General features: G+C 40.4%; 1 protein-coding gene across 11 annotated transcripts in view; it reads left to right on the top strand.

Annotated features, from left to right (window-relative positions):
* The window catches only part of KTN1 (kinectin 1), a 105416-nt gene that overhangs the window by 37930 nt on the left and 48391 nt on the right, over positions 1 to 19095 (top strand). For 7 of the 11 annotated variants that reach the window (XM_067554833.1, XM_067554828.1, XM_067554827.1 and 4 more), the window contains exons 4-10: positions 1954 to 2130; positions 4076 to 4206; positions 9154 to 9270; positions 12826 to 12966; positions 15590 to 15696; positions 17316 to 17466; positions 18789 to 18876. In XM_067554833.1, the coding sequence (XP_067410934.1) occupies positions 1954 to 2130; positions 4076 to 4206; positions 9154 to 9270; positions 12826 to 12966; positions 15590 to 15696; positions 17316 to 17466; positions 18789 to 18876 (912 nt within the window). The remainder of the gene's footprint in view (positions 1 to 1953; positions 2131 to 4075; positions 4207 to 9153; positions 9271 to 12825; positions 12967 to 15589; positions 15697 to 17315; positions 17467 to 18788; positions 18877 to 19095) is intronic. The other 4 variants (XM_067554829.1, XM_067554837.1, XM_067554836.1 and 1 more) reach the window with 1 other exon arrangement.

Below are 19095 nucleotides of genomic sequence, written 5' to 3' on the forward strand. Positions count from 1 at the left end.
TACTGTAACTTTTTTTTTTCTCTGGCTTTGACAAGTGCATTCTTGCCCTGCTCATACCCATTCAAAATGCTTCTGCAGAGATCATATTTCTAGCCCACGCTTTGCCCATGTCACCCATCTCTTTGGCTCTCCCTTTGTTTTTGCTATCACATCAGACCTAAGCTGCTTGTCTTCATTTTCCAGGCCCTTCACGGAGTATCCCCACCCTATCATCTCACATTCGGACTGAGATGTCCACTCCTGCCTCTAAATCAGCCGATTATACCAGCCTCTGTCACCCACTTGTTACATTTTCAACCAAGCACATTTGTGCTTTCTCCCTGCTGCCCCCTCACACTTGGGAGAAGCTTCCTGTAAACATCTGCAACATTATATTCTCCTCCTTCAAAACCCTCCCTAAAATTCTCCTTAACTGTGAAGCCTTCAGAAAGCTTGACAACACTTACACTGTTGGTGCACTGAGAGAGACCACGGCTGATCATGCTGACCAATATTGTCTTGTCGTTTCCTGGGACGTCCCCATTTGTTTCTCACCATCTGCCTCTTGTTCTGTGTTTGTACAGTGCTTAGTGAAGTGGTTCATGACTGGGGCTCCTCGCTGCTACAGTAATACAAATTATTAATAATAAAAATAGCTGCTTCATGAGAACTTCCCCTCAGGTAGCTTATTGCATAGTTGTGGGAAATGGAATTTCTTGCATGTGTCTCTGGTGTGTTTGGGGCTAGTCACTGTCAGACAGGTACTGATCCTATATGGCATTTTCTTCCTTCAGTCTGTTTCAGCCAAAGTGCTAACATTTTTTGGACTGCAGACCTTGCCTATGCAGAGGAAAATCGACCAAAAACTCAAATCATTTCCAGCACCAGTTCAGCTGAACTGGCATGAAAACAAGTATTGTAGACAAGCGTCCAACCGCCAAGCAGTTTTGATCCCTGTTTGGATTAGACTTTGTTTTTCAGCCAGTTTCACTAAAACGGCGGGGGGAAATGAGCTTGTGTGTAGTATGGCTTCCACCTGGTTCAGCTCAACGTCTCTTAGATTTAGGATGGAGGTAATGGTAAACTTCCTGGAGTGGACATGACTATGTACAGGATGATGACTTATGATTCAGAGGCAGTATAGGGCACTCGCCAAGGTGTCAGAGCTGGTTTCTCTTGCCAGCGCTGACCTGCCAGGTGACCACGGGCAAGTCACTCCACCTTTCTCTGCCCGTTTCCCCTCTCACTGTGTCTTGTCCACTTGGACTGTGAGCTCTTTGGCAAGGACTCTTTCCTGCAGTGTGTTTATATGCTTCCTTGCACTGTGGGGTCCCAGTATCACTCAGCATGTCTAGACATTACTGTAATAATACAAATAATGTGTGAGCTTACTGTTGCAAAATACTAGATTTCTTAGTGAAATTAACGTCAGTCTGCAAGTATGCTAAACCTGACCACTGTCCATAGTGTATTCTGCTTAAACAGTTTAGTCTGCTTATGGGAATAACTTGCTGGGGGTATAGGATGTAAAATAGGTCAATACTTCACAAATATAATAGTCATTTTTTCTCCATCTTAAACTTCATTAATGCTGAACGCTCCTTGTCTGAAAAGGCTGTTGCAGCGGTAGGTAGTCAAGCCTCATAAAAGTTACATGTGGCTGTTTCATTAAAGTTGGAATATGAGTCTGTTTAATTCATCTGCTGGTCAAGTGCTGACAGGTGATACTGGCAAATGTAAATAAGTTATTAAATCATTGTTTTAGAGATACTCAATTGCTTAGTTAATTGAAGAGCTGTACTGTTATTCATCTGTGGCAAATAATAGAAATGGGGATATATGAAACTCTAGCTGATGAAGTTTATAAAGGGGACCAGATATGTTTTTCACCCACCTCTTTCTAGCATGATATGCTTCTCTTTTGATGCTAAAGGTAACTATTAAATAGCATTAACCCATTCCATGGAACTCTAGTTGCAGCTTTGGTGGATGAGCCTCTTATTCATGCAACTACGTACATTCCTTTGATGGATAACTCTGATCTGAACCCTTTGGTGGAAAAGAGAGAAGTGGCTGATATGGCAAAGCAAGACATAACGGAGGGGATCCAGAAAAGTGGTGCTAAGAAACCGAAGAATGAAACTGATAAAGGTAATATTACAAAGAGACCATATAATTAATGCAACTTCCAGATACAGTGGATGTTGTAAATTAATCTGTAGAGCAGAAGAGTTTAACTCCATCTTGAGAATGTCACTACAGATTGTTAAAAATTATTCAAATAGGAAACCAGATGTTGATCCTCCTAATCCTGGAAAAAACCCTTTTTTGTTCTCTAGAAATCCCCAGTCTTTTGGGTTTTTTTGTGTCTGCAGCGCCCTGAAATGTGACCTTCAAATGTGTGAGTGGTGCAAGAGGGGGCTGCTGGGAACCTGAGAGTGAGGTGGTAACCCCTTAATCAAGCCCTCCAAGGATCAGTCTCTTGATGTCCTTATAAACATTACCTAATTAATGACTTGGCAGAGAGCTGTTTGGCACTTTGATTTCTATATGCAGTAACGTTTTAAATATAGAATTGAAGGGATCCTGGTGACTTTCAGGGGACTTGCACTGGAGTCCCAGCATTGTACTGTTACACTGCTTTCCTTTTTCCCTGTACTTGTAGTCCAGATGGCTGTTCAATACCACAGTGAGGCTAAAAACTTGTCAGTCACACCCATCCCTTCTTGTTTACTCCATAATCTGTAACCTTCTGTAGTGGAACATAATTCAAATGTGGCTAATTCTTCTGTCATATGGGATTTGTCCACCTACTTTAGAAACATTCCCCTATTTCAGTTATAAGCTTCTTGGGCACAGGGGTAAGGTTTTCCTGTATTGCAGAGCACTAAGCACATGTTGCTTTGAGCCAAGGTTTTCTCTTCCTGTGTCATCTTAACCTACTTGACTCTTGCCAGTCAGGGATTTTGGCGTTTCGCTCCATGATGACTGCATTAGTGACGGTTTCAATCTAGTTATTTCTTGATACGCAAGCCTGTGGTCAAAGCTAATACGGATTTATCTGCTGAACAGAGCAGATAATTAACTATAGTTGCTCAACATCTTTCCCTGGTCTGTGGTTTCAGGGTTCTATCATTTATTGGCTTGTTCTCTTGCTGGGTAATCTTTAGAGTGCTGGAAAAACTGATTTGTTTTGCCACCTGTGTTTCTACCACTTTTGCGTTAGTAAATGGGAGTAGGTTTTGATTTGACTTGTATCTCAGTACCCATGTCAAATCTTAAATGGGGAGTGGGTTTGGATCTCTTACTGGTCTTTTTTATATCTTTTTTCCTTTCAAATGAATTACCTCTCACAAATTTCTCCACTGACATTCATTCTTATGCTAATTGATGTTTGGTAGATATAGTGGATATGTCAGAGCTTTGTTAAATTTTACTAAAATAACTCAGTGCACTATATTTTTCTGTACTGTTGCTACCATTCTTATAACAAAGATAAGCAAACTGGATTTGACTAGTCTCTCTATCCACATTAAATCAGTCTTTTTCCTACTGCTAGATGCCTTCTGTAATTTAATCTAGGAATGAATCAGTTATTTTACACTGCAGTTGCTGTGCTATTCTTGAAAACTTCCATTTCTCTTGTTCAGAATCATGCTGCTTGATGAATTCAGTAACCTTGCTATTTGCACATCACTCTTACTTACAAAATCATACAAATTGCCCTTTAAATTGGGAACGAAGTGCAAATTGCTGTCACAACCTCAAGTCACGCTACCTAATTCATGTGCTGGTTTTTGTTTTCTTTAGTCCGTTTGTTGTGGTTGGTGACTTTATATAATTCTACTTCGTGCACAAACAGTGGTAGGTATTCTGATAGAACTGAATTCCAAAGAGTCAACTGGCAGGCTTCATTGTCAGAGTCTATTCTAAATATAAGGCATGTTATCTTTACTCAATACTTGACTCTTTGCTGTTTAATTTCAGTTTGAAACATCCTAATGCATGTGAATGTGCCTACATACATTTATTATTTTGAAGTAAAGTAAGTGAATACATATTCACAACTGACAATGTCACTGTCATTTAATTATAGAAAATGCTGAAGTAAAGTTTAAGGACTTTCTCTTGGCTATGAAGAGCATGATCTTCACTGAAGATGAGGCCCTTTGTGTGGTTGAGCTGCTAAAGGAGAAATCCAGTGTGATACAGGACGCTTTGCAGAAGGTGAGCACCAGAAGAGCTAAGTAGCATTCCTATTTATTTTTAATACACAGGTGTTTGGAAGGGATGCTGTCAAGTTAGCTAGACCAAAAATTTGACATGCCTGAATAATGGCTCTGTCATTTAGGTTTTGCATTCATCTCCAGAGCTCCTCTTTTTTCAGTTTGTCAGTGCTGTGTTTGCATCGGACTTCACGGCTGAGGACATGAGGCTGATTTCCAAACTGTAGCCATTCTTTTTAGGTGAAAAATCTGAGAACTTGTCCCAAATTGAGGTGTCATTAGAGGAGGTTTTTGAACAAATTGATAAATTAAGCAGTAATAAGTCACCAGGACCAGATGGTATTCACCCAAGAGTTTTGAAGGAATGCAAATGTGAAATTACAGAACTAGTAACTGTGGTATATAACCTTTCATTTAAATCAGCTTCTGTATCAGATTATTGGAGGACAGCTAATGTGACGCCAATTTTTTAAAAGGTTCCAGAGGCAATCCAAGCAATTACAGGCCGGTAAGCCTAACTTCAGTGCCAGGCAAATTACTATATTTCAATCAAAGAACAGAATTATCAGACCCATAGATAAATATGATTTATTGGGGAAGAGTCAGCATGGTTTTTGTAAAAGGAAATTGTGCCTCACCAGTCTACTACAATTCTTTCAGGGGGTCAGCAAATGTGGACATGGGTGATCCAGTGATTGTAGTGTACTTAAATTTTCAGAAAGCTTTTGACAAAATCCCTTACCAAAGACTCTTAAGCAAAGAAAGCAGTAATGGGATAAGAGGGAAGGTCCTGTCATTGATCAGTAACTGGTTAAAAGATGGCAAACAAAGGGTAAGAGTAAATGGCCAGTTTTCAGACTGGAGAGAGGTAAATAGTGGTGTCCCCCAGGAGTTTGTACTGGGACCAGTACTGTTCAACATATTCATAAATGATCTGGAAAAAGGGGGAAACGGTGAGGTGGCAAGATTTGCAGATGATACAAAACTACTCAGATAGTTAAGTCCAAAGCAGACTGTGAAGAGTCATCCAGTTTTGTGAGATACCTTTGTGACTGGGCAACAAAATAGCAGATGAACTTCAATGTTCATAAATGCCAGGTAATGCACATTAGAGAACATAATCCTAATTATACATATGAAATGAGGGGGTGTAAATTAGCTGTTAGCACACAAGAAAGAGATCTTGGAGTCATTGGGGATAGTTCTCTGAAAACATCCACCCAATGTGCAGCGGCAGTCAAAAAAGCGAACAGAATGTTGGGAATCGTTAGGAAAGAGAGCTAATAGGGCAGAAAGTATCATATTGCCTCTTCATAAATTCATGGAACACCCACATCTTGAATACTGTGTGCAGATCTGGTTGCCCCATCTCAAAAAAAGATATTGGAATTGGAACAGGTACAGAAAAGAGCAACTAAAATGATTAGTTCCAGAAGGGTAGCCGTGTTAGTCTATATGCAGCAAAAACAACGAGAGTTCTGTGGCACTTTAAAGACTAACAAATTTAATTTTTGTAGGCATAAGCTTTCATGAGCCTCAGCTCACTTCCTCAGATGCAGAGGTAGAATGATACAGTAAATAGGAAACATAGATATACAAGTGCATAGAGAACAATGGGGGAGGTGGATGAAAGCCGGGTACTTGAGGGCTAATGACAGTCATTGAGTAGGAGGTGAGATTCTCTATTTCTATCTGTTTCCTATTTACTGTATCATTCTACCTCTGCATCTGAGGAAGTGAGCTGAGTCTCATGAAATCTCATGCCTACAAAAATTAAATTTGTTAGTCTTTAAAGTGCCACAGAACTCTCGTTGTTCTGGTTTTTTTGTTTGTTTTTTTAAAAAAATGATTAGGGGTATGGAGCAGCCTCCACATGGGGAGATATTAATAAGACTGAGACTTTACAGCTTGGGAAGAGAAGACTAAGGGGGATATGATAGAGATCTATAAAATCATGACTGGTATGGAGAAAGTAAATAAGGAAGTGTTGTTTACTCCTCATAACACAAAAACAAGGGGGTCACCAAATGAAAATAATAGGCAGGAGGTTTAAAACAAACAAATGCACAGTCAACCTGTGGAACTCCTTGCCAGGGGATGTTGTGAAGGCTAAGGCTATAACAGGGTTCAAAAAAGAACTAGATAAGTTCACGGAGGATAGGTCCATCAATGGCTATTAGCCAGGATAGGCAGGGATTGCTGTTTGCCAGAGGCTGGGAATGGGTGATGGGATGGATCACTTGATGATTACCCGTTCTATTCATTTTCTCTGAAGCACCTGGCATTGGTCACTGTCGGAAGACAGGATACTGGGCTAGATGGATCATTGATCTGATAGACAAGTTAATTGTTAGCCATCAGTGTATGCATACTAGCAATTGTACTAGGTACTGGTTTGGTAAGCTGTGTATTGGCTTTGTGTGCATGTAAAAATGAATGTTGTTTGGTTTGGAGAAAAAAAAGTAATAAATTTCAGAAGGCAAGACCTATGAGATGGAGGCACTGCTAAAGTAAGTCCACTTTCTGGCCGTGTCCTTTTCTCGTGGGGATGGTCTAATATAGCTCCTTGTGTTATGGCAGGAGCTTAAACACAGTGGGTGAATTTGGGATGGTGGCGGGAAGAGGGACTGGACAAAAGGGAGAAAGAAATGAATGGAATGAAATGAATCCATTACATAATGGGGCCAGATTGTCTGCCTTATGTAAAGTGCAACACCACAGTCCCACAAAGCCCCACAGCAATTTTACTGTAAGTCTTGAAGATAATTTGATAACTTGTCCTATGGGAAAAATCTAATGTACTATGTATGTAGCTAATTCTGGTGTTGAATATAGACAATGCACTTCTACATCTTCAGTATATTCTAGAAACATAGGAATTGTCATATTAAATCAGACCAATGGTTCCTCTCAGCTAGTATCCTATGTCAATACTTGATGTCTCAAAGGAAGATGGAAACCCCCCCACAGGCATGTTATTGCATAACTCCCCATTCTTTGGCAAGTTTTTTCATTAAACCCACCAGTCAGTGCATAGTGTCTTGAAGGAATGATATCCCTTACACATTTTATCTTAGCTAGTCAGCGGTCTGATATTTATTCATCTGAATGTTTAAACTTCTCCAGTCCGACTAGGCTTTTTGCTTTCATAGCTTGCGTCAGTGGGTTCCACAGGCTAATTATGCAGTGTGAAAACTTTCCTTTTTGTAAGCCTTTAAATTTGTTGCCTTCTAATTTCTTAGGATGTCCCCTTATTTTAGATTTTGACATTTATTTCAGCTACACTTATGTAATCCTTTTGAATCCTCGAAGTGGTCCTGATATTTTTTTTACCTCTCATGGACCTTTTTCTATGTCTAACTTCACTTTGTCACCTAACCTGAACAATTACATTCCTACTATGTTCTTGCTGGGATGGGGTGACCAGAATAGAACACTACAGGGAAGGTGTCAGCACAAAAATCAACGTGTATAGTGGTGATACGTTTTAAGTAGTATTCTGTTTTGTTAATACAGCTTAGCATCTGGTTTGCATGATGAATGTCTATTTGTTGCTATTGATTTTTGAAGGGAGCCAGTCTTGGCTTCTATAACCCAATAAGTGTTAACTTTTGCAGGTGAAAATGTGGATATTACCCAATCAATAGCACAGGCTGCAGAATGCAGGAAATGTTGTTATATGTCAGTTAATTTATCAAGTGGAAGAAAATACTTGCTTTGTATTATCGAGCTGCTACCAAACAATTGACTGACTTGATCTCTAAGTATTCACGTACCTTCTGCCTTTTTCTCTGCACAAACACAAAATGAAGATAGTACCATTATGGAGAAGTTTCAGAGAAAACTGAATCTGGATCTCCAAGATATGTCACCAGTTATCAGACTTAATCTAGAAATTGCCACATAGTCTCACAAACATTTAGTAAGTCTACCAATGTCACATAGCTGAGTTCTAAAATGTCTATGTGGCAGAGGTCACAGGCATTTGTCAAATCTAGAATTTGCCCAATTCCTTCTCCTTCCATTCTGTTTTCATGTAGTTTTACAACAATGTCTAGAGCAAGTTTGAATAAGTTATATATTTGTCCTCTCCTAGGATCAACATGATTCAATCATGGTAGACTGCCGCAGAGTAATAAGCTGGCAAATAAAATATTTTTCCTGTCACTGCTAGTGTGTAGAGGGGGATCCCTGGCCAACATTTCCTCTGTTGCAGGGGTTCTCAAACTTTTTTCTTTCAGGCTGTGATGACCCTCCAAAAAAAGTGTCGACCCCCCCACCATGACGTTCCACCCTTACTTCTGTGCTGCTGCTGGGGGCAGTGCTGCCTTCAGAGCACCCAGCCTGCAGCCGTTGTTCTCCAGCCACTTGGCTCTGAAGGGCTCTAGCTGTCAGCCATGCACTGGGCTGACAGTTGCAGCCACGTTATGTGCAGAAGCTGACAACTCGTGATCTCCCCTTCCCCCCACATAATAACCTTGTGATCTCTTGAGGGGTCCCGACCTCTAGTTTGAGAACCAGTGCTCTCTTGGGTAGTAAGATGCTTTCGGAGACAAGCTTGTTGTGTTTGTAGCAGCACATAACTTTTTCTCTACTTCTATAGATGCTTCTCACCAGACAACTGCTTTATTAGCTGACCTCAAATGTGGAGAATAATCTCCTCCAGTGCAGCTATACCTGCTGTGCTATGTGATTTAAAGGCATCTCCTGGTCTAATGAAATTTGTTAGAGGCCTTTTGAAGCAGACCCAGAACTCCTTTGCATGCATTACGTTGCTGGTAGCAGGCTTGACAAATCATTGCATGCTGGATTGTGCAGCAGTGGGCGTTAGCTGAAGAACAAAACCAATCCAATCATGATTACAGCAACTTTCAATGTGTGCCACAATAGATCATACAATTTAGTACTTTCAGCATGTTTGATCTCTTTTAATATCCTTTCGTTGTAGGCGAGTAAGGGAGACTCAGCTGCAGCTGTACATCAGCTACAAGAAAAAGACAAAATGCTTGCTGCTCTGAAGGAAGAAGCTGCTGTTGCCAAGGATCAGTGCAAGCAGCTAACTCAGGTGAATATAGCGAAGGGAACAGGTATGGAATTGAAAGGAAACTAACAAGGAACCTCATGGAATTTCAGTGAAGTCAGTAGTTTAATGAGATCAGTATGAAACAAAAGGAGATATTTTTCTCTTAAATGTATGAAGACCAAGTCTTTTTTTCTTTTCAAATGCCATTATTAGTGCATTTGTGTTGCTCTGGTTTCCAGGAGACTTTCAAGATAGAACGCCAGTATTTCAGTTAATGGAATATGATTTTTTTTTTTTTTTAAATAAGAGTGATGTGAACATAATGTGTTAAGCATAAGCATCCTCTTCATCAGTATAAAATAGGCTGCATGTCAAATATTATGAATTCTAATATTAAAGATATTCATATGCCACAATTTTCGGTTGGTCCACTTTCTGATATCCACATGTTCCTAGACCCAGTGATCAGTGGAACTGAGTGACTTTTTATAGGGAAGCTTGTTTGTTTTAGCCTGCCAGGCTTACGTTCACTATATCCAATCGCTAACAGTTTAATTGTATGGGACACTGGTTTCATATAGCTACATTTCCTAAAACAGTCTCTAGACTTTCTTCATTTGGTGAAGATTTCAGAAGAAGGCAAAACATAATGAAAATGAAGCGAATCCTGTACAACAATTAGTTATGTAGCTCTTTTAGTAGGCTGGAGTAGAACTTGGGATAGAGTGGAAGGGAAATGGAGTTAGAAGTAGGATGGCTTGAGATGATGGGTATGGACAGATTTTAGGAATGTATAGGGAAAGTCAAGATATTGAAGTTGAGAGTGTAGGCAGATGAGTGGGGGTGTGTGGGTAGTGATATTAACAGTGCTAGCAAACGATTTGGAGAAGAGGAAATTGGCTGGTGGGAGTATTCAGTATGAGTTATTGGAAAGGCACTTGTATGACTGAACAGAGGGTGTGGTGGAGAGAGATTTGGGAGTAGTTCATGGATAGCTGGAGGCTGAACCTCTGAGAATCAGTGAGGTGGAAGGGGGATTGCAGAATGAAAGGGAAGAACTACTGGTGGAGACACAGAAAGAGCAGTAGGAATGGCAGAAAGAGAACTTGGAAGAGTGGAGTAATATATATTTGGCATATGCAATCTGTTTAAGCCAAGCCACAACATTCTGATGGACGGTGTTCAAGGCCGGAAGACCTCCAGGAAGTTGAGCCATTTTGCAGTCGTGTGTGTCCTGGCTTGTGGCTGTAATGAAGTGGAGTAATGAAAGCACAAGGAGGACAGCGAAATCAGCAACATAGAACAAGAGTAGTAGGTGGACAATGAGAGGAGAGCAGGATGTCCTTGAACTTGAGGACTGTGACCTTGTGAAGAAAAGTGACTTCCACCCCCTTTGCTTTGCTGAAATGGAAGGAGAATGAAGAGAGGGATGGGAAGTGAATGCAGTAGAAATTGACGGTCTCCAAGCTCCCTAAGCTCGCGAAAGGAGATATGGAGTAGCTGGAGAGACCTTGAGGGCTTTACACAATGTGAGAGAAATACTGGGACAGTTCTGAAAGGCAGGAAAGGGGGGAAATATGGCCAAGGAGACAGAGAGACTTGACCATGTGTTAAAAATAAGATATCTTAGTCTGAGACTGAGATAAAGGAGGGAAAGGGTGTTTAACCAGAGCAGCGATAACTCTTGCCCCACAACTAGTGCATTTCTGAAGAAATTAGGAAAATGCTGGGAGGAGATGCAAGGGAATTTTAGAAGCGGAGAAGAGCTCCTGGGAGGATGTTTGGTAAGGGAGGTGATAGAGAGAGACTAAATTACTAGTGCAGGAAGCGTTTGTGTTCTCGGACACTCTGGAGGGCAAGTGTAGAGGAAGCTAATTTTAAGGGGGTGCCACAGTTGGGAATTATTGGGTGTAGATGAACAAGAGAGAGGATGGAGTTTTGAGTACATGCTTTGAATTTAGTGGAAGGAAGGTGCTGAGAGAAATTTGTCTGGATAAATACCCAGACTGTTGCTGGGCCACAACCGATGCACATACAATATTAAGTTTAAAGTGTTCCTTAAGATGTGGAAAAAAGAGGTATGTTATTTCCAGGTTGGTAAAAATCTGTCACACTGGGTATAGGGGATTCCCGCATTGGTGGGAGGTAAATAGTAAATCATCTAAGTGACAAAATATGTTTGTTTCTGAGTTAAGTCTAATTTCAGCTTTTAAAATTTTTCTATAGTTGAAAACTGCATAAAGTTTTCAACACGTTACCCTTTTCTGACTTCCTTAGTAGGTAAGTGAAAGAAATGGCCAGTTCATGTCTCCATAGCTGCTTTTGAAAATTAAGCCCCTGCGACGTTTCATTAAAGCGGGCTGCTTGAGTCCCATTTTTCCAAAGTGATTTAGGGCTTTCAATGCGACTTACGCTCCTAAGTCACTGTCTTGAAAACTTCACTGTGGGAAAAACGGCATTCAGGGTAATAAATTTGCATGTCAAAAGAAAAAATTAGCTTTTATTTAAGTTATAAATGTTAATAGTCCTGAGTAAACTGTGCACGTTTTCTCTAACTGATCTAATAGAAGCTTGGCAGAAGGCTGCAGTCAACATTATTTCCTTCAGCATGCGCATAAATGTGCATGCTGCCCAGAAGCAGTCCTGCAAATTTGTCTGAGGTTTGGATTTCTGCACCATCTAATAAACAATTACACCAAATAAAACTTACATTTCTATTGGAAAATCATAAATTCATCATTTTGGTTATCCTCTCTTGGCTAGGGAATTAATCAGTCTGGGTTTGCTGCTAGTCTGTCTAGAACCTTACAAGCAGCTTGGCTTAATTGCAGGATACTGAAGATGCTGCTGTTGCTGACCTCACAAGACATGCTATAGCTCATATTTTATGCAACGTTGTGAAGTGTTTGCACAGTAATGTGGGTCTCCAATAGTGACATTCTTAGTTTGTGTTTAACATAATGATCATCATGCCCTAAGTGTGCAATATTGGATTGCACTTGACTTGTTACCTGAGATTTAAACCTATACTGTGTGATTTAATGCCAGCCGTTATGTACTGAATGACTCTGGATAGCGGGCGGACCTGAATGTTAGATTGAACTCCACTTTCGCTTCAGCCTGACAGTTCATCTGTAATGTACAACATATTTCATCTAAAATGCTCTACTGTACTTTTGCAGCAATCCTATAACGGAGTTCTCCTGGTTCATCAGACAAATTAAATTCTGCCCTTAATTATACCGTGAAATATCAATCTCACTGGGGGCACACACAGGTGGTAATTGAGGGAAGAATTTGGCTTAATCTGATGGAAATAGTATTCCAGTTTCTCTGAAGTAGCAAGAGACCATTTTTTTCATTGCCATGACCAATTTTACTTTAATTGTGAAATTACGTTGATGCTAAATCCTTATAAAATATCAGAAACATGTTGCTCGTCAGACCAAACACTTGAATTCTTCTGTGGGTAAAGAATATTGATAATGGCTGTAATCTGATGTATAGTGAATATAATTAGTAATTTATCACCTTGTGATTTTTAGGAGGTTGAGGGAAGGAGGAAACTAACTTTTCCCCCCTGATTTCCTACCCAAGGAGCTCGTTGCAGAGAAGGAGAGAAGCAACTTGGTTACGACGAAGATGAGAGAACGAATCAACACGCTGGAAAAGGATCATGGTACTTTTCAGAGCAAGATCCATGTTAGCTACCAAGAAAACCAGGGGATGAAGATGAAGGTAAAGCTTTATGAAAGCCATTTTGTGTTCTTGAATTGAGCACAAATAGATAATGATGGGAAATGACTGTTTTAGGAAAAGGTGCAACACTTGATTGTGTTTCCTTATGAATAAACTGCAGATGCTACTCAATCTCTAGTGATTTGAGGTGAGGAATCTAGGATTAATTCTTTATCTAGGTGAAGGCAGCAAGCTGCTGAAGATGGCTTTTGTTTCCAGGAGACAGGTCTTGTCATGTAAAATAACATACTACCTTTCATTCATTCATTTCCCTTATCTGAAAATGACCAGTGACAAGGAGCATGTCTTCTGACTGGAGCAAAGGTTTGGGATCTGGTGACTACTGTTCTAGTCCAGGCTTAGCCATTGACTCTGTAACTTAACCACCCTGTGCCTCCTTTATCTGTACAATGGACATGACATCTCCATTTCTTCGTAAAGTGGATTGTGATCTTATGTTCTGTAATTGAAAAGTACGATTCTTGAGGTGCAAAATATAGTTAAATCATCTAGCTTCAGAAAGATGGCCCTCATAGCCCTACACGTGTACCAGCTCTATTAACCACTTATCTGTTGAAAGACGTGCTGGATGGATGCAATGTATCCTTAAAAGTGAATACATACATGTAGGGAGGTTGTAAAATACACTCTGCATAGCAAAGCACTTTACTGAAAATCATGAAGGACACTAAGAATATAAGAATGGTCTGACCCAGTGTGGCCAATGGTCCATCTAGTCCAGTATCCTGTCTTCTGACAATGGCCTGTACCAGGTGCTTAAAAGGGAATGAACAGAACAGCAATTTATGGAGTGATCCATCCCTGGTTGTCCAGTTTCAGCTTCTAGCAGTCAGATGTAGGGACACGTAGAGCATGGGTTGCATCCCTGACTATCTTGGCTAGTAGCCATTCATGGACCTATGCTCCACTCTGCCATAAGATTGTCCTATGAGCTGTCTAGACCAGTGGTTTCAATCTTTTTTTCATTTGTGGACCCTTAAACATTTTCGACTGGAGGTGCAGACTCCTTTGGAAATTTTCGATATAGTCCGCGAACCACCAGAGATCCACAGGTTGAAAACCTGATCTAGACCCTGGTTATGCTATCCTTCATTCACATTATTACAGTGTGATCTAAGAGAAGCTTTAGCTTCATCAAAATCAAAGGCGAACGTCCATCTACAGTAAGTCTAAGCTTTGTAGAAGACGTACGGCTGTATTTCTACCAACTGATTGATTTAAAAACTCAGATCTAAGCATCCCTTTTTTTTTCCCCCTGTGTAACTGTAGCAATATTGAAGGTAATGTGTACACTTTTAAATCAAGTGATCCATTTCCATACATCCGAGGGCGCCCTGTCGGAGTTACTGAAGCAAAGTAGGCTCTCCAGAGCAGGGACCGTTGCTAGCTATGTACAGCACATTGCATAATGAGGTCATGAACCAGGCTGGGTTCTACTGTAATAGAAATGACATTCTGCAGGAAGAAGCAGAAACCTCCCTAGCTCTTGGCATTCTGGTTCTACTCCCCCTGCTGGTATACTATGGGAATTAGACTACAGGAAAGAATGCTGTTTGCTTGATGGTCTGATTATCTGAGCTCTCTGTTGCCTGTAGATTTTTGTGTGTCCTCTTTTTTTCCCAGGACTTCTGGGGTTGTATTGAGAGCAATTTGGAGTCCAGCTAAATGTTGGCACTCCAGTAGCTTCTCCTATTTTCTGTCTCAGCCCAACAGCAAATGTTTGTCTGACAGCTTTTTTGTATACAAAATCCTTTCTGATGAATTAGTCATCTGATGATACTAGGTCCTGGAAGCAGTTTCAGCTGTCTCTAAACATTCTTGGCACCGGTAGAGGAGGAAAGAAATGTTTAAGCTGCATGTGTTGTGGGCCTTCAGGAAACTGGTAGCTTACTCTAGCCAGCCCTGCCTGTCATCTGGCATACAGAGTCTTCCTTCTGTGCTGAATCAAGATGCAGCCTGGTGGTGGATCTCTGACTTGTGAGACAGCATGTGCTTCAGGGAAACTATGTTCAGAGTGCAATAAAAGCACACAAATACCTGAAAAAGAGAAGAGAGTTCATGATCATCTTATCTTCAGTTAGAATCTCAGGAATAAAGACATGCCCCAAACTATTTTAAGGGCTGATTTTTTTTGCCCTTATAAATCATGACTTGTAGGCCATCTTCTCATTGTGGCTTTAAACGTCTCTGCATGTTTTCAGTTTGATTTCAAACTTCCAACAGAAATAAATGGAAAAAAACCCCAACCCTGAATCTACTTTAAAAATGTCTAGTGGAGTTTACTGAACTAAATCTCATAATCAGGAATGCTCAGTGATCTACCACTAGATTTGTATGCTGCATAAGAAAACTGGCACATGCGCACACAAGTGGGAACACTGGTATGTAAGGCAAATGTGTCCTTAATTCACCTCCATGGGACTAAAATACCAATAGGCTTTTGATTGGGTGTGGACTGTAAAACCTAAGAGCCTTCCAAATTAATTTTCTTGATCTGAGACTACTGTAAATTTCTATTACAGTATAGTAACAGTGTCTATTACACAGCTATTGACTTGTATTCCTCAGAGCTTTAAAAAATAATTTGTGGTATTCATTTTAGTTCCAGCAACTTCGCGAGCAGATGGAGGCTGAGATAGGCCACCTGAAGCAGGAAAATAGTATCCTGAGAGATGCTGTCAGTACTTCTACCAACCAAATGGAAAGCAAGTATGTTCAGAAGTTCAGTGCCTCTGAGCCATCAGATTTTTTTAAACGTATGAAGGCTTTCTCTGGAGATAGCAGTCCTGGCCACGTTTTTAGGTGTTCTGCTAACTGAGTGGTGTATTATGCTGACGTAGTCTCCACAGCTTTATATATATACACACACTTTATTATGCACTTTATTATACTGGTATATAACTATATTCTTAGGATGCATGTTCTGATACTCAGTGAGTTAGCCCTGGTGTGCGCTTACCTGGCGATTTGGCAGCAGTCGATGGGAGTTACGTAAGCTACACAGAGTAACTCACGTAACTCCCGTCGACTGCTGTGCTTCCCTTCTGCGTGCCGTCTTCGCTGTGCCACGCCGATGGGAACCGATGCAGCGCTATGCCACTTGAGGGGGTGGATTAATACCGTCAACTTCCTGATCTACACTGACCGCTCCATCGATCCAGAAAGATTGATCTGACGGTGGTGACTTTGCTGCTGTCAGTATAGACATACCCCTAGGTACTTAGGCCAAGATCTTCAAGTGATTATTGGCTTTGGATGCCTCAATTTGAGACCCATTGGTTTTTCAGTAGGTAGGCGCTCGGTACTTTCTGAAGAGCAGGCCCTGTTAAAGTTTCTTAAGTTGGGCGCCTAAATACCTAGTCACTTCTCACAATCTTGGCCATTTCCCTGATCATCCCTCAGAATATAGCCCAGGTCAGATGATAACTGCAGTTGTCCATCTTTCTCTACCAGTTTGTGTACTGTAGTCAACAGTGCCCCATCCTCATGACCTTAATGGCCTGTGAATAGGCTACTTCCCCAAGGGGCTAGGAAATGCCTGTCATCTGTACTTGGTGCTCTGCCGTGTTGGCTTACTTCAATGAAGGGTTAGCATGGCTTGTTGAGTCTGGATTTCTTAACATACATAACTGAATGGAAGCAAGGGTTTAAATTGAGAAAAGCAAAGACAATTAGAGTTAATGCTGTCACTTCACTGGGCTTCTTTTATAACTGGGGACTCTTCATCTCAGTGACATAAGAGTAATCTGTTAATGTTCAAAATGTTGGAGACCCTCTAATGGAAGGAAGTATAGAAGTGTCAATATGTCTGACAGAAATTATATAACCATGAGGCCTCAGCAGAAGTATTGATCTTGAAGCCTGAAATATTTTAAGATTTAAATCACTTTTACAAAAATAAACATTTGTGTAAATGATGCATATAATGGGTGGCAATAGGATCTTTATCTGTTGGTTGTTTCAGAAGAGGGACAAGCAAAGTCATTCAGGGTTTCATAAGTGACTCCTAGTGCTTCTGAGCCAACAAAGAGGGTTAGTTTGTGCTGTTGTAGCACTCTGAGATAGCAATAAGAATAGAATCAGGGCTCTGTTGTGTTAAGTGGTGTCCAGAGACCCAGCTGCAATTGACAAGTTACAAACATTATTGCTTACTATGTGTAATTTTGTACCCATTCTGAAATGCTAAATACTTCTGTTACCTTCTGAGAGTCAATTGGTATCAAACACTATGTTTTTGACTTGATATTGATATTTGAATGTCTACTGATATTTCATTGATTTGATCCTTGTAATCTCAAGCAATTACAATTCATGTGATGAAAAATCAGTCATTCTTATTTCTTTAGGCAGTCTAGTGAACTGAACAAATTGCGTCAGGATTGTGCTAGACTTATGAATGAACTGACAGAGAAGAACAATAAATTGCAACAGGAGGAACTCCAAAAGAAGAATACAGAGCAAACAATTGGTCAGCTAAAGGTGACTTCAGTTTTTTATCTCTGCAATTATGCTGTGTCTTTTAAAAGAGCCTGAGATACTTTTGAGTGGGGAAATCTGCCTTCTGATACTTTGTTTAGGATATATGAGAAATTTGAGAAGAGATCTTGCTAAAATACCTAAAATATATAGCCTATAGGCCTACACATTAGCACTGTATTTACTCTTGATAAAAATGGAAAATTGCATTTGGCAGAAAATAAACAAGCCTAGCATTTGATGCTTCCTTTTTCTAGGTGAACTTTGACTGTTTTGCACTTTTTAGAAATTGTGAACGCTCGTATTTGGTAAACATGACTTCTACAGAAGAATGTTTTGTTTAAAAGAAACTTGTGTAACTTAAATCTCTGAACATACTTGAATGGTCAAAAAATTGTGAATGGAATATGGTAGTATTGGGTAGTAACTTACATAGGTAGCATTGCCCCAATACGCGTTTCAAATTATATGTCATTTTATTCTTGTGGCTGGAGTAGCTTGTTCAAATATATATAGATAGATAGAATGACCTTGGATGTGCCTCTTTCCCCCATTCCTTCTCTTTGATAGAAGAGAGGGTACATCTCTTCTTCCTCTGGGAGATACATTTAAAAAAAAGTCTGTCAAAAGGGAATTCAAAGTTTCTATTTGTTACTAAAAGAAAATCAATTTGCAGTGAAAGAACCCATGAATCTCTTCTGTTGGAGGCATCTACAACTGAACCAAATTTTGGATAGCAAATGCAGATTTACACAAGACCTGGCAATTTTTGATTCAGATTCTCCTTGAACTTGAGGAGTGACATTTTCCCCTGTTGGTTGTAGAAACCTGTCTGCTAAAGACTTGGGGTTTGGATTGTTCCACTGTTGAAATAGAGGGGATTGGCTTAGGCTGAGGCTAATTGAGTGCTGAATTGAATGCTCCAGTGTGGCCTTGCTGTGTTTGAAAGGGAGGGGTGTGTTCTACCTTATATTGGATAGAAGTTTAGGAACATTCTTGGTCTACACTGGAAACTTACACTGGTGTAGCTATGTCTCTCAGGAGTGTGAAAAATCCGCACCCCTGAGAGATATAGCTAAGCCAACTTAACCCCGGAAGTAGACAGCCCTAAATTGACAGGAGGACTAACTACAGCAAAGGGAAAAGCCCTCCTGTTTCTGTAATGAGTGTCGTCCACACTGAAGTGCTGCAGCTGTGCTGCTGTAGCTTTTTAAGTGTAGACATAGGCTAGAAAGTAGAGATGCGCTCAGTTAAATAGATCACGGAGACGATTTGAAAGCTGACGCATTTTTCCTCTCTTCCCAACTGCCACTTTCAACTTTAAGGTCCAACAGCAGGAAGCGGAGAGGAGATGGGAGGAAATCCAGGCCTATCTCAGGAAAAGGATAGCCGAGCATGAAGCAGCACAGCAAGGTGTGGAAAATGTGTCGTTTTCTATTACTACCAACGAGAGCTTGTCCCCCTTTCCTGTATGTAAAAAGGATATTCTTGGAATATGGGGCAAATAACAGCATGAGCTGTAGAAGGTTTAAAGCATATTATCAATGTACTCACTACCTCCTCCCGCTGACACCCCTTTGAAATGCGTTATATTCCTGAGGTATCTGACATGGGTTGTTTTCAGTGTGAAGG

This window comes from Emydura macquarii, unplaced genomic scaffold, assembly GCF_026122565.2.
Source record: "Emydura macquarii macquarii isolate MOO-44397 ecotype Brisbane River unplaced genomic scaffold, CSIRO-AGI_Emac_v2 contig_1551, whole genome shotgun sequence".
NCBI lineage: Eukaryota > Metazoa > Chordata > Testudines > Chelidae > Emydura > Emydura macquarii.